The sequence below is a fragment of the Linepithema humile genome, chromosome 7 (assembly GCF_040581485.1).
Source record: "Linepithema humile isolate Giens D197 chromosome 7, Lhum_UNIL_v1.0, whole genome shotgun sequence".
Lineage (NCBI taxonomy): Eukaryota > Metazoa > Arthropoda > Insecta > Hymenoptera > Formicidae > Linepithema > Linepithema humile.
Genome location: NC_090134.1, coordinates 5,879,679 through 5,895,385, shown reverse-complemented (window position 1 = coordinate 5,895,385; position 15,707 = coordinate 5,879,679). Strand labels below are relative to the sequence as shown.

The window sequence follows — 15,707 nt, the reverse complement described above, 5'->3', positions numbered from 1 at the left end:
TTTTCCAATTATTTTCCAGGGGACCGACCGAGTGTATCAGGGAAAACATTGCACCAGACACCTGAGACAATAAAGATTTAATTTAATCAGCAATAAAATGCTACAATATCGAGTGTTAATATCAGTGATTTTTTTTTGTTAAATAAAATTTTAAAGCGTCAGACATCACTCATCTGAGGAAAGAAATGTTTTTTTTTGTTTTTTTTTTTAGCATTCGCACACGTGCGCTCGTATTATTATTACACTACACATATGATGATACAACGAATAAAGAGGATAAGTGTGGAAATAGGTAGGTAGGTATTGCGGTTTCGAATTGTCTAAAAATAATATCGCGCTAAATCACGAGATATATCACATAACCATCCAGTTTCATATGCATCCAGTAAAATAATAAGACTGCTTTCTCATCGCTCTCCCCGGCATACAAAACGTATACCACGATACGTACTTTCTTGCGGTAAAACACGTAGCAATGTTTTCTTCTCAAAATCTCTTCGTTCGTGCGTCCCATCTTTAAATACAGATAGAAGAATATAAATACTGTGTACATGTATGCACCTTCGTACACTACGCAGCGGCTTACACGAGCCACGGCTGCCCCGGCTAAATTATCATTAAAATTATCTTCTAAATACTACTAAATATTACTAAATTTGTCTTCTACTCTCAACACTCGTCACCGAGCCGAAGTGTACGCCGACACTGTCCACGGGGTAGCACTAAGGCCTCGATCGTGACACGCTTTGCAGTGAAAATTGCAAACTCGGACACACATCGGTGTGTACTCGATCATCATGCGGGCGCAACCAAGGCCGCGAGATACAGCGCTCAAGGAATAGTGCTACATCAAACGTCTGTATTGAGAAAATGCTGTATAACCGCCAATCATTTAATTTTTTATAAGAATACAGCGACGATAAAAAGTTAAAGTGATTGGCAACCGTTTTTTCATGGTATATCAATAAATTAGAAGAAAATAATCTACCATGTATACTTCATAGCCCTTTGCCATGGACAGTTTCTTCGGTCGGGAGTGTATTTCGGGATCGTTGCCACGCGTCAAAATGCTACGCGCTGTGTACATTGCATAAATTAATAATACTTTCCCTTTTCACATCATATTATTAAATTAATTTAGAATAAAGTACAAACAAAATGAAGTACAGAGGATGATTGACGCACGAATATTTCATATTCACATTAATCAGCGGACTAGTCTTGTTCGTCATAAAGATATATTAAAATATAAATTTGATACACCAAGAGCACTTGAGCAGAGCGTACTACTAAAAAAAAAAATGTAAAATGCAAACTACACTTTTAAGTATAAATAAAAAAACAAAATGCACATAGGAACGAATTATTTCAAGAGTAATAGACCGACCACCATTGAACCAACAGTTAATCTTCAACTACTTGAATTTCTGAACCCGTGGCACTTAACTTATGTACATAAATCCTCCCAATAAAAAAAGAAAGAATGCATTTCGGACGAACGAGCATGAAACATTCGTGCGCATTTAAACGTAAAAGATGCTATTGTGAAGAAATTGTTTAAACAACTACAGTGTTGTCTCTGTTGTGTAATCTACGTCGAGAAGAGCACAAAGATGTAATGTAACAGATACATTGAGATATGAGAAAAATAAATAAACTTTCAATTCTACATATAACGCTATGAGGGATCATTAAAGATTGAGGGAGTCGTCGAGCAGTTGCTTGAGCTCTTTGAGGTGCTGCATTTTGCTGCCGGTGGAGGGCGACGATGCAGTGGGTCGTCCAGCATATCTGAAATATCAATATTGTTTCCTTACACAATGTGGCTCGCTTATTTAAGAAACAAAACATTTACAGCTATCAATACTGGTCAACGATATCTACTGAAAAGAAGAAAACTGCTTTGAAATTATAAACAAGAAAATATAAAATATTAAAATACAGAAATATTAAATAAGAATCAAATAATTATAAATAGAAATAATTAAAAAAATTGATATTTTATCCACATCCATTCTCTTTCGATATAAACAGCTTGCATATCAATTCACATCAAAATGGAAATTTCTTTGCAATATAATTTTTTGACAAAATCGGAGATATTGCCCCGACATTACCTCACTATTCTCTGTTTCGGTTCAGCAGATTCAGCAGATTCAGCAGATTCCGTTGACTGTGGCTCTGATACTGTTGTGGTTTTGGTCGGTTTGGATGACGAAAGCAAACCGGCAAACCACCCTCGACCACTCTCATTCGTCTCTGACGCACGACTGCAACACACGGCCCAGATCTTTCATTTTATAGATCTTTTATTCTTATAGAATATATAAAACGAGAAAGGTATCTGTATAACAATTTATAATGATAAAAAAAAAAAAAATAAAAAAAAAAAAATGCATGGTGCATGTATATCGAAATTTTGATGCGTCGCGAATACCTCACGGTATCATCGCGACAAAATGAAAAACGTGGGCCGTGTGAAGAGATATAAAAAGCAAAGCGCAACATAATGAACACGAGTGCATTCACACACATACATACATTTTACTTTCATACAATTATAATCAGTATTGTTATAATTAATATGTTGACTTTATATCGATACTTACAGTACGTTTCGGACGCCGTTGAGTGCTGTGTGGAACCTAGGCTGCACATAGGTCCATGCGCCTTGGTTCTTGTGTTCCTCCTGAGCCCACACTAATTCCGCATTGGGATACTTAGCTGCCTCCTTCTTAACGAGATCATAAGGGAAGGGCGAGATCTGTAATAAAATAAAAAAATTCGATTAGTACCAAAAATATTTCTAGAACATATTTATATATAATTATTTTTTAACACACCCTTTTTAATAATCAAGATTAAAAGAAATTTACGACTGACCTGTTCCACTCTGGCGATCGCGATCTTGTCTTCCAATTTTCGTTCCGTGCGAGCTTTCTTAATGTCATAGTAAACCTTTCCGGAGCAGAACAGCACTCTCTTGACACTGTCGGGATTCTGAGCAGCCACGCCCTCCTCTGGTATCACTCTGAGGAACTGTGTGTCCTCCAGCATCAAGTCAAAGTTGGATTTAGCCTCTGGATGACGGAGCAGCGATTTCGGTGTCATTAGGATCAACGGCTTTCTGAACGGCAGTGCAATCTGCCGTCGTAGAATGTGGAAATAGTTAGCCGGCGTGCTGCAGTTGGCGACAATCCAGTTGCTGTCGTGCAATTGGCGAACTGCGAACTCTTCACTTTCAGGGGGGAAGTAATCCGGATCGTCAGCGGACATCTGTAGGAAACGCTCGAGGCGGGCACTGGAGTGCTCGGGACCCTAATATTAAGAAAGAAGCAGATTAAAGGTCAACAAATAAATATTGCACGGCAAAAATAATTTAAGTTTAATCACAAGCTTGATTCCGCGGATTTACCATTCCTTCGAGACCGTGAGGCTGCAACATGACGAGACCGGATTGCCTAACCCACTTAGTTTGACCGCTGCTGATGAATTGATCGATTATACATTGCGCTGTATTGTTGAAATCTCCAAACTGAGCTTCCCAGCACACTAAAGCATTCGGATTTGTCATGGAGTAGCCCAGTTCAAATCCTGCAAATAAAATCGTTTTAATAGCTACAAGTTAGAAAAAACGATAGAGCGACAATAATTGAATCAAGAACCACGATTTTACCGAGTACACCAAATTCAGACAAAGAGCTGTTGCATACTGTATAAGGTGCCTGATCAGGATACAGATAGCAAAGTGGTCTGTAGGTCGCCTTATCAACAGTTTGATGATGCAACACGTGATGCCTATGCGAGAATGTGCCTCGCTCAACGTCCTGACCAGATAAACGAACGTGGATACCTTCCTTTAGGAGAGATCCGAAAGCCATAGCTTCGCCGAGAGCCCAATCAACGGTTCTGGCCTCGATCATTTCCATGCGAGATTTCAAGATACGTTCAATACCTGTGTGTGTGTGTAAAACGTATTAAAAATAATTCTTATATTATAATTATGAATTAATTGAAGTATAAATTTTATTCTCATATTTTTGTATGTTTACATAATCTAAATTTTTTATTACTAGAAGATTTTAACATATATATATATGTGTATAAAAAGTACATTTTATTCATTTTTATGCTTTAGAATCTGATTATATCATTTTGTAGGCCTGGAACTTTACTGCACTAAAATTTTATATTATAAACAAAGAAATAGTCTAGAATTCTAAAATATAAGATTTCAATGCATCGCAATAAAGTTCTAAGTTTGCCAAATAATATGATATAATATTCTAAAGCGTAAAACGTACTTTTATTTCTTTATTTAAAACAATTTTTAATGCATTGCAGTGAAGAAAATATAAATTCTAAATTGCCTACAAATTTTTATAATATAAAATTCTAGTGTCTAATGATAAAGAAAAGTAGTATATGAATAAACCTAGTATTCATTTTTCACATCGCTTACCCTTATGAATGACAAATTCAGCAGCATTCGGTGGTGGCGATGACAATTTCTTTCCAATGTGCACAAGTGTATCTTCCTTGATACCAGTTGGTGATACCTTCAATGGATCCTTACCTTCGAAGAAACCGGACCACGGAGAGTCCAACCAGTCCTTGTACTTAATGTGTGTCTCCTGTCTGGCATTGTTATACGCTTCTTCGCAGATCTTTTCGTATTTATCTTTGACATCCTACATCAAACAGCCATTCATTAGTACATAAACAATAGTATAAAATATGTCAAGCGCGTAGTTTTTCGTACCTTAACTTCCTCGGGCGTTACGACGCCGTCAGCAATAAGAGAGTTCGCATACTTATCGAGAGCTGGCGGCGTATTCTTAATCTTGCGGTACATCAGAGGCTGTGTGAACATCGGTTCATCAATTTCATTGTGTCCATTGCGTCTGTAAGAAACCAAGTCGATCACGACGTCCTTGTGGAAGGTGGCCCTCCATTCCGCCGCTACTTTGCACACGTGCATCACAGCTTCGGGATCGTCGGAGTTCACGTGGAAGATGGGTGCGTTCACCACTCGAGCCACATCTGATAAATAATATAGGCTTGCGTTAGTCAATACATTCGTTGAAGAATGAAATTGTTTGCGCGAACACTAACCTGTGCAGTACGGCGATGATCGCGAATGCCTTGGGTCTGTGGTAAACCCAATTTGATTATTCACGACAATGTGGATAGTACCATGAGTGGTGTAATCAGGCAGGTCAGACAGATGCATTGTTTCGAAGACAATACCCTGACCGCAGAACGCAGCGTCTCCGTGAAGAAGAATGGACATTACCTAGAATGAATTGCAGAAATAAATTGTTGTCCATAAAATAGTGTAATAAAAATTCTACAGTTGCGACATATTGAGCAATCAAATCAATAATAATAATCTGATTAATATTTAATACTATGTAATAATATTCTGATTTAAATTTAAATCTAAATTTCTAAATATTCGTAAATAAAAATTCAAGGCTCCAATGATTAATCTGTGACTGCATTTCTAAATCGTTTTTCCTAAAACAGACTCGTTCACTGTCGCATTATGTAACGACCCAACTATGAAAGTAAAAAATAAATTGGTAAAACCTGATTCATAACTTACTTTTTTGCCTTCGCCGTCGCCGCGGTAGAACTGCTCGGCGCGCGTTTTGCCTTGAACCACTGGATCTACAGCCTCCAAGTGCGATGGGTTTGCAACCACGGCGAGTCGAATGTTCTTGTTCGTTACACGATTAAGACGCTCGATGTACGTACCCAAGTGATATTTCACATCGCCAGAGCCCTAAAATCATTTTATCATCAGGATTCCTAGATCGACAACGCAATTGCGATGGTATTTTCTATATAGCTAAGAAGCACCGCTTGTTTTATGCTTACATCATCGGCAGCTTCGAGAGCAGCGAATTGCGTAAATATTTGGCTCAATGGCTTGCGACAGACATTAGCGAGAACATTGAGACGACCACGATGAGGCATACCCATGACAATCGATTCTACTCCCAATTCCGTGGACTTATCGATTACTTGTTTCATGGCTGGAATCAGAATTTCGCAGCCCTCCAAACCGAATCTCTTCTCCGAAGACCATTTGCGCGCCAAGAACGCCTCGAACCTGCATTTCAAATTAAAAGCTTGTTAAATCAGAGATTAAAACTGAGAATCTGATTTCCATTTCACGCAATGCCTACAATTATTACAATCTCTTTTAAAGATAATCATTTGACCAATTTTAAACTTGCTGTAAAAACAAATAAAATATACAAAAAATAAAAACAAAACTAGACGCAAGATTTCTCTTTCCTGTAAATTTGTGTATTTAAAGTTATAAATTATCTTTGGAATTCTGATTGTATTATTACCAGGTGGCGCGCGTCAATCTAGCCAAGATGAGCCTCTTCTCGTCGTTCGTCACTTCCATGACGCCGGGTGTCTCCATCTTTTGCCTGATCCAGTTGCATTGTTCCAAGGAGTTGATAAACATAAACTCAACACCGATATGGCCGCAGTAAGCGGATTCAAGTCGCTTCAAGATCTCGCGTAGAGGTAATGATTTTTCCTTGCCGCCGATAAATGTGGTGGAAGGCAATTTGAAAACGCGATCCATGTCTGACTCCTCTGTTTCAAGCATTCGGGATAAAACACACGCGTTTATTTATACAATTACTCCGGAGCTAATGAAAAAAGACATGTTTAAATGCTACAGTTCACAAATTTAGGCAAACATTTCAGTACATTTAAATATGCTAAGCATTTCTTTGCTGAGCAAGCTATACTTGATATGATTTCAACTATATTTGATACTGCAGCATTTATTTAGTACATATTTAACTATAAATATAATCCTAGCCATTGCGCTGATAAATAAAAAGTGTTTAGCGCAAATGATTAAAGTGTAATTATGTAGATCGAACTGTTGAAATGTGTATTTTTTTTTCTCATTTGTTCTGTTTATAGAACTGATACTGAAAATGTAAAAAATGCAATTTTTTTATATCAATTATGGTTTGAGCACAATCTAATGTCTAATTATTTGTATGCCATTATACAAATTTTTTAACTTAAGGAATAATATTTAATATATATCGTATATTTACAATAATATTTAATATTTTATAAACAATAATATTTAATATATTATAAGCAATAATATTTAATATATATTGCATTATTCCTTCAGTAGAAATGTAAATTTCGTATTCACGATGTAAAATATTTGCTGAAATGTAAACATGCAGTATAATTTTCTGAGGTATGTGAGTGTATTGATAGCTACAAAATACATCACAATACGCGTGACAGCACAAACAAACGCTAAACTTAAAGAAAATAATACATGTCATAAATCATTCGCTAATAAAGAGAAAAACTTGTGAGTCAAATAAAGCACCGTTGGTTTAGACAACAACCATCGATGTTTGAAATAAAAATAGAAAGGTATAATGCAAGAGGGACTGCAAATAAATCGTATAAATACAAAATGTGGTGAGTAGCACAGCAAGATAGAGAGAAGAAAAGAAAACACAGGATAGAAAACTGAAATAGTAAACACAATGATCGAATGGCGGAGAAAAAATATTTGGCAATAAAAAAGGAACAAGAGCTATTTATAATTTTGTACAATCTTTACATCAATATCAATGTTTTGCCATAATAAAACGTTTATGACATCGATGTACCAATACCTTTCTTTTAATTCCTTCACAGAAAACGTTTGAAAACTATTTCTTGCTTGTGAATCTTTTTACACAGTCGAGAGATATGAGTTTATATAGAAGAACCCAAGCACCCTTACACAGGTTTTCAGCCGAAAACTATTATATTCTATATGCATACCCGAAACCAGTACCAGCATCTCCCAGTAATGTACTAGCCAAAGTAAAAGAGAGCTTTGCGGGAAAATTCCCAATTTAGATGACAATTATTACATACTTTGCATTAGAACAGCTACTTGGTATTGGAATTCCTGCGAGAAAGTAGTGCGTGGTCTCTTCCCTGTGGACATCAGACTCAAATTCAATAATCAAGTCGAATACCATTCTATAAAGATTCTTTTTATTACTTTTTGCAATGAAAAAAGTCGAAAAATTTAAGAAATCAATCAAATTTAAATCAAGAGTTTCTAGCTTGTTAATAATTAAATGTGTTGTACATTCCGATTAATATTCATATTGATATTGCTTGCATAAGTCAATTGTGTTGTGTTCGCAGGGTGAGAATAAAAAATAAGTAGAATTATGGAAAAAGCTATAAAAATGAAATATTAAAGAATGCTGAATTATAATAAAGAAATTAATCAGTAGATTGCTAATATAAAAAATTAACAACACGAAGCAAAGCTTTCACTTTTCTTGTGTTTAAATCACTCGAAAGAATGTGACATTCACTTTGTTCGCATTTGCATCAAATAGTGAACGTAGCTTGATGCAATAGTAATCTGCAAATAGATCTTATACGAATAATTAATACTCAGAAATCTGCTCAATGATATATAAAATTACTTATCGTTGATAGTATCACTGGATAGTCTAATCGTCAAATGCATTAATTGGTTTGTATTACTGCTCGAAACCTGATTCTTACATTTTACTTTCTCTCTTCTGTTTACGCACGTTCATTTAAGCTTACCGAATGAATAATGGGTATAGAGTAATTCTTGAGGATGCCTATCATCAAGATCAGCGCTGTTGATGCCAAGTGGGTCCAATTTAGCGATATGATGGCCACGAATCTGTCAATTTAATGCCACATTCATGCAAACCAAATAGTTTTCAAATTCTTGTTTTAAATATATTCAGTTAAGACACAAATTACTGTGCTTGATGTTTTATTCTTCTATAAAAATAATTGTGTATGTATATCGCAACAGAAACAATACACGGTCGGTCGGATGCAAGTCACCGTTATACTTTCTAATCGAAAACATCATTTCACAGTAATTAACATTTATAATACATTAAAATATCAAGCTTTAAAACGTCTTAGTATTTATATTTGTGAGTGTGTTATCTGCTCCTGAGAATTTCTCTATTACTAATATTTCATGCGATACTTTTTGTTTAATTGTAAGATAACAAAAGTATCTGCTCGAACATTTTCTTATCAGATGTTAGTGTAAATTAAATAAAAAGAAAAAATAATAATAACAAGCATGCTAGATGACAAACGTAAATATCCAAACCAACACATATAATAACACATAAGTCGTACATGCAAAGCCAACAGAAATTTCTTTATTCTTACCTTCAACCTTAACGCAATGAACGCATAGTGTTAAACTAGATTCAACAAGTTTATAAATATATAAACATATGTACGGATTATCGAATAATTATAAAGCCGATTCAATTATCAATTCAATTATAAAAGAATGGGGCGTATCATTTCTGATTCCCAAAATAAATTTAATAATTATTCACACATTTTCAGTATCAGTATAAATTTGTCGTGATATAAGCCTCACTAAACACTTTCATTTACTATATATAGTACATTATATTTTATATCATAATGTTCCCAGCTATAGTTAAAACGATATAATTATATTTTAACGTCAGAAAGTAAAAAAAAATTTAGAAAATATATATTTCAAAAATAAAAAAAATTAATTATAATTTTCTGATTTTAATACTTGAACAGAATTTTAAAATACGTTCCATACGTCTTATTATCGTGCTTCAAAATTGTACACTATAAGTTTCAAATACAATTAAGTAATTTTTGTAACCATTATTAATAAATTTTTGAAAATAGAATTTTTTTCGGCGTGATAAAAATAAGATGCTAATATGTAAAAATGATTATATGAAATGAATACTGAATATGTATTGGGAAGAGATGTCTCGACAAGTGAAATTGCAGAAAATAAAAGGATAGAGTAATTTATAAATGGTATACGTATATATACACCGCATACTCCAAACCAGTACAATGCGAATCTCATACACCTTTTGCACGTATGGCACGCATGGAGAAAAAAAATGCAAGTTTATAATAAGATAAAGTAAAAGCCCGTGGAAAATGCTTTGGAAGATAAGCCTTACCAAGCATGTACTGTCGCAGCACTTGTTCTGGTGACCCCTTGCGGGCTGCATAATGTGAGTGTATCAGCTCTGTTTGCATGATACCCAGTGGGTCCAGATCGGCAACTAAGTGACCTCGGGCCTATACGCCAACGAATAATCCCGAAAAAAACCTCACATTTATATAACTGCGTCTACTTTCACAATTGCGCTATACAGATAATCGTAATTAGAGAAAAAAGAAGCAATATAGCGACCAGGTGTTCTGGTACTTGTATGTAACAGAATTATGGTTGTAATAATTTAGAGCAATGTAAACTTACTTTTCTAATAATGTGACTACAGTAAAAAGTACATTATAAGGGATTATTGCTATTGATCAATTTTTATAACTGTAATTAAAAATAGTGTGCTGCTGCTTCTTCCTCGATATCAGTGAAATTGTTTGATTCACTTGGACAAAAGTGATAAACCAAGAGATTAAGATTTGAAAAAAATCTATTATCAATCTTGCTAGGAAAAAATGTGGACTTGCAAGACATGCTTGAGGTAGAAGATGCAGTGAGCAACTACAATAGTACAATCATACGAAATGAGGCTATTATGCAATATTTACTCATAATTATAATTGCTACTTGTACCCAATACATTTATTGTATAATCATGTGCTGATAGCACATGAAACATAAGATGAATATGATATCAGAAAATGTGGAAACACACATGATAGCCCCTGATAGTGAAGCATAAATAGTGACATACAATATTTCATCACTCATATGTCCCAGGCTCATATCTTTTCTACCAGCAATATAAAATTTACGTCAGGTATTACACGAATATAAATTCTGCGTAATATGTCTGCGTAATATTATCTTTTATCCCACCACAAAGTTTTACCTATTCCATATAAGTGAATCTGAGACACCAAGATTAAAAGATTTCATTCAATGGATTTCACATGCATATATATATTAAAGTAAGTAGAATGTATCAATGTGCATGCTATAGTCATTCCCGTAATGTATGAATAAAGTAAAATTGATATACTAGCAGTACAGCATAGCTTTCGTTTAAGCACGGGTAAAACTAAGAATTTATAAACCTTCTTTATATATATAAATATTGTGCTAAAATATTTAATATTATAGACTGTCGTCCATAAAATTTTAATTATATTGATATCTCTATTAAATACACGTGCATATATTTTTATTTATACAAATTTTAATAAATTTTAATAAGTATCCTCCTCCTTTTTAAATTATTAAATTATTAGGCATGTTTAAAATAAAATTAAGAATATTATGATTATACCTTCTTAATAGAGATAGGAGCAGAAAATGTATTAAAAATCCAGAGAGTGTTGTAACAATTTTTGCATAATTAAAATATTATTGTAAAAAAAAACACTTTTTGCATTTAATCGTTCATATTGTATAAGCGAATTGCAGATGATTCGATGTCATCTCTTGTAAACAGGTAATAAAATTGGAAATAACTACAAATTATCATTACCGATATTTGATTACTGAATTCCGCAAATAAACTGTTATATATAGGATACTTGTTTGCAAGAGCAACACATTAAAATTCATCTCACCGGGGATAAACAAAATTTCGATAACATACCTGATAAGAGCGGATAATAGCTTGCACCGCTAGATGATCATCAATGATCTTTTCGTTCACGGGCATCTGACCGAGTTGCGTCCCGCCACCGAGGGGCAACAACGCTCCAAGTGGTACTTGATTGTAGCTTGGAGCGAGGGATGGCGGTGCTTGATACGCGAATCCTGGTGCAGCTCCAGCAGTGCTGTTTCGAAAGAAGGAATCCCATGACTACAAATAAACAGAGATAAAATAAATTTAAGAAAATTCCTTCTAGTTCAATAATACGAACAAACGATCAAATTCGAAATCATAGAAAACGATGATAAATAATGTTAATAATAGACACATCTTTTTCGATTTGTCGATAAATTTTAGTTAGATATTATATTCAGATAAAAAATTATTTCTTAATTTAATTATTAATAAATTATATAACATTATATAATATTAATTATTAATTTTATATTAAAATTTATTTGTAAATTTACTCACCACGTGTACGCTGCTTGGATCTTGCAGCCACGCATTGTACATTTCCTCCACGTAAGAGCTAGTGCTGCCATTTAAGAAGGGTTCGGTCGCAGCACGGCTGTTGTACTTGCGCGTGGGTTCAGTGAAGATCACTTGACTCGTCCTGGTTAACGGATGACTGCGAACCACCCAGGACGCGTATCTTTCGGGACCGCATACACGCGGCGCCAAAGGGGCCAGCGTGCGAAATATTGTTCTCGCCTTATACATTTTTACCTGAAACACAGCAAAATGTTATTATGATTTTATTTTACGCAAGCATTTCTTGAAAAAGGTATTTTAGATAAGCAAATGGAATTGCGTAAATGTGACTGTAGATAAGATTATACGATATTTTACGCATCATTTAAATGCTCGAAGAGACTAAACACAGTTGTCTATTGTCTCAAGATCACACCTGCATTTAGATTAAGCGTTTCAGTACCTCGTGCCAATCATCGTGAGGCGCATTAAATGAGAACAGGAAGACTTTGATAAGCGTACCGATGTGTGTTAAGCAAATCTCGCACGCAGTTATAATCTGATTTGTCTAGTCTTATCTGCTACGTGTTATTGCCTTATCATTGTTCTCGTTGCATCATTAAAGTTCACTTGCATATCATATCAATTCATTACTCAAAAATACGGGAAAGTCTAAAATGCATATTTCGCAATTATAATGTCTAGTAAACAACTCGACTGTTATGTATTCAGGTAAACATATATTGAACATTTTGTACATATATACATGTGTTGTGGCATGAGCCAAGTAAAGCATCAGTCAGTTTATAACTTTGTTTATAGAATCCGTGCTTTAATTTAGTCTCGCGTGTATAACAAACCACAAAATCATTCTTACGATGTGCAAAATTTGAAATTAATACTTGATAAAATTGATCAATATTTATGTGCGCGTTTCAACTAGTAACAATTTATTCTAGTTTTAATGACAGATAGCATAAAGAATTTATACCGTTATATTTATATCGACAGCTGATTGACATTTATTTGTACTAACATACAAGTTTTACTTTATTGCGTTTTAACAATTGCATTGTAAATACCGAACCGTCAAAGCTTTATTTAAAAAAAAAAACTGGCCAATTTCCAAATACGTAACATGATTCTAGTTAATGTCTTGCATAATATTTCAACAAATTTAAAAATCTGATTAAAAATATAATTTCTACATTTAAATGTAAATATAAAATGATTATATCACATTACAAAAATTCTGATCACCATAAATATTTATTCAATAGGCTTGAATGAGTCACAAAACGTCACTATTTTAAGTACTTTCTTGAAAAAACAGTTCAAAGGCTAAAAACATGACAACACGAATGAAGCGCGAGCAAAACTTGTACGTTACCAAAGTTGATAAAATCTCGATAAGCCTTTAAATTCTGTCCGCTAAAAACAAGTGTAATTCACATTTTAAAACACCTTGAAACATTATTTTTTTCCTAGCAAAAAGAACAATTTCCTTGAGAAAAGAAAAGTTTAATTTTTACTCGTGCCAGACATTTATATTGAAATTCAAATGACCGTGTTGAATATTTATGGGCACTATGACAATTCAAAACCTTGATAACAAGGTTTAATATAACGGAGGTCAACAGACGGTAATTGTAATACTGGAATATTTTTCAATAATTATTAAATTATTAACAATTATAATTTACTTAAATATATAGAATCATTAAATAATAATTTTCAGTTTAGACAGAGAAAAAATATCTGTGAGACTGTGCACTTCTCTTTTTTTGGGGGGATCGAATTATAAAATTCAAACAATTGAGAAAGTACTGAAGCAAATAACGAAAGAGCGACTAAAATTCTTAGAAGATTCATGTTTCTTTCATTGAAACTCGCACAATAATTTTGAATGATGATATAAGTTAATAAGTTGATGAGCATTGAATCACGCTGCTTTTTTTCATAAATCTCAATTGCACTATTACGAAACGTAAAATACATCGCATTCACCTTCACGAGTTCTTAGTCTCCTTTAAAAAAAAACGGAATAAGCTAAAATAAATTTTAGATTTAAAAAAATCCAAAATACAAAAAAAAGAAAAAACACAATTAGAAAAACATTAATGTTTTTCACTGCGCGAATCGTTTTAAATCGAGGCGATCGCTGGCTTATTTTACGCACATGTGACGCTACCGGGAAAAATTCCAGACTGTCTCAGTCTGTTTCAGAACTACAAGAAACTACGATTATGCGAAAGTGGGGGGAGAAAGGAGGGGGGGAATGTTCGACTATCACTCGCTACGTCACATACGCCGGTACTGAGAACACAGCCGTATTTGAATGACACATGCCGAGATGACAGACGAGGCGATTCGGCGAAGCTATCATGCAGATTACACAACCGACTTGCGATTATTGTACACTCGTTTCTTTTATTTGTATTGCGATACACTCTGCGCGCATGAAAGAAAAAAAAACTGTAAGAAAATATGCGCGAAAGAATGCTCTAAAATAGATTTTGTATTGTTCTATTTAGTGTTCTTTTATTGAAAATAAACTCGAAATTTAGAGAGAAAAAACCTGCACGTGCAAGGCTTGTTTCTTTTAGTTGTACACACATTTGTTGCATTTTTAAACAATAGAAATATATAAGATATGTACTTATTCAAAATGAGTATTGCATTTTGCCGCCATTTTAACACATAAATTGAGATAGATATATAGTTTTGTAGAGAGAAGAAAAGAATAAAGAAAAATGAAATTTCGCAAACTGTGCGACTGTGAAACGAATAAACTTGTAACAGTGATTTTCGAAATAGAAACGAACAAGCGCAGAAAGATATCATTATAATAAAAATTTGCGTGCGTCATAGCGTATTAGCCGCATGCGAGACGCATGTAAACTCACGTGTACGAAGCGCTTGATCGAACAGCCGGCAGAATATCACTAACGATGCACTAACGAATCGCTAACGAATAGACAACAAATCGTTAACGAGTTGTGACATTGCTTAGTGTCTATAGAGACTTTCGATTTCTGCCGTGGAAAAATTTCTGCCGTTTTAACGTTCCGACGTGCGGTTATAACGCGCGAATCTCGGCTGAGTTCTCGGAAATGAGGTTTTACGGTTAGGATTTCGTCATGTGACGGAGCGATCGCGCGCGCTAAACGATATTGACGCCGATCGGATTTTATCGCGAATGCCTTCCCGATAAAAAAGATCACGGGGGAGCCCGGCGTGTCGCGGAGTCAGGTGACTATTTTTGTCCGTTGCGGCAATTTTACGTAATCGGACGTAATCTGTCGCTATTGCGACGTACAAGCACAGCGGACGATCGGCGGACGATCATGCACGGACATAGGTTATCATGCCAGTTGTCGGTGAGAGATCGGTAGATTAAAATATCTCGCGACACGCCTGACGATCCTGACAACGTCCGGATGACGTCGCACGCAGAGGGGCTCGCCTACCTGATGTTAACGTAACCAGGATCACACACCATCCACCATTTGCAACTCGCTGCCGCTCGCTCCGTACGCTCTCCTAAAATACATTCGCGAAACGGACGCGAGCGCC

At 34.8% G+C, this 15,707-nt stretch overlaps 1 protein-coding gene across 11 annotated transcripts; it reads right to left on the bottom strand.

Moving 5' to 3' along the window:
* Positions 1-60: 60 nt before the first annotated feature.
* Positions 61-15,703, bottom strand: Ogdh (oxoglutarate dehydrogenase Nc73EF). Of its 11 annotated transcripts, none has more exons than XM_012360637.2 (17): positions 15,602-15,698; positions 12,132-12,386; positions 11,658-11,867; positions 8,632-8,734; positions 7,936-7,998; positions 6,366-6,621; positions 5,884-6,118; positions 5,609-5,788; positions 5,116-5,296; positions 4,763-5,043; positions 4,463-4,691; positions 3,677-3,955; positions 3,416-3,594; positions 2,884-3,318; positions 2,610-2,764; positions 2,118-2,270; positions 61-1,791 (listed from the first exon to the last, which is right to left on the bottom strand). In XM_012360637.2, exons 2-17 carry the CDS (start codon positions 12,378-12,380, stop codon positions 1,692-1,694), a joined length of 3,288 nt encoding a protein of 1,095 aa, XP_012216060.1. In that variant the 5' UTR covers positions 12,381-12,386; positions 15,602-15,698; the 3' UTR covers positions 61-1,691. The 11 variants fall into 11 exon arrangements, with proteins under 11 accessions (XP_012216060.1, XP_012216062.1, XP_012216061.1 ...); XM_012360639.2 differs by lacking the exon at positions 15,602-15,698 and adding an exon at positions 15,038-15,056; XM_012360638.2 differs by lacking the exon at positions 15,602-15,698 and adding an exon at positions 14,139-14,292.
* Between the last annotated feature and the right edge of the window lie 4 nt (positions 15,704-15,707).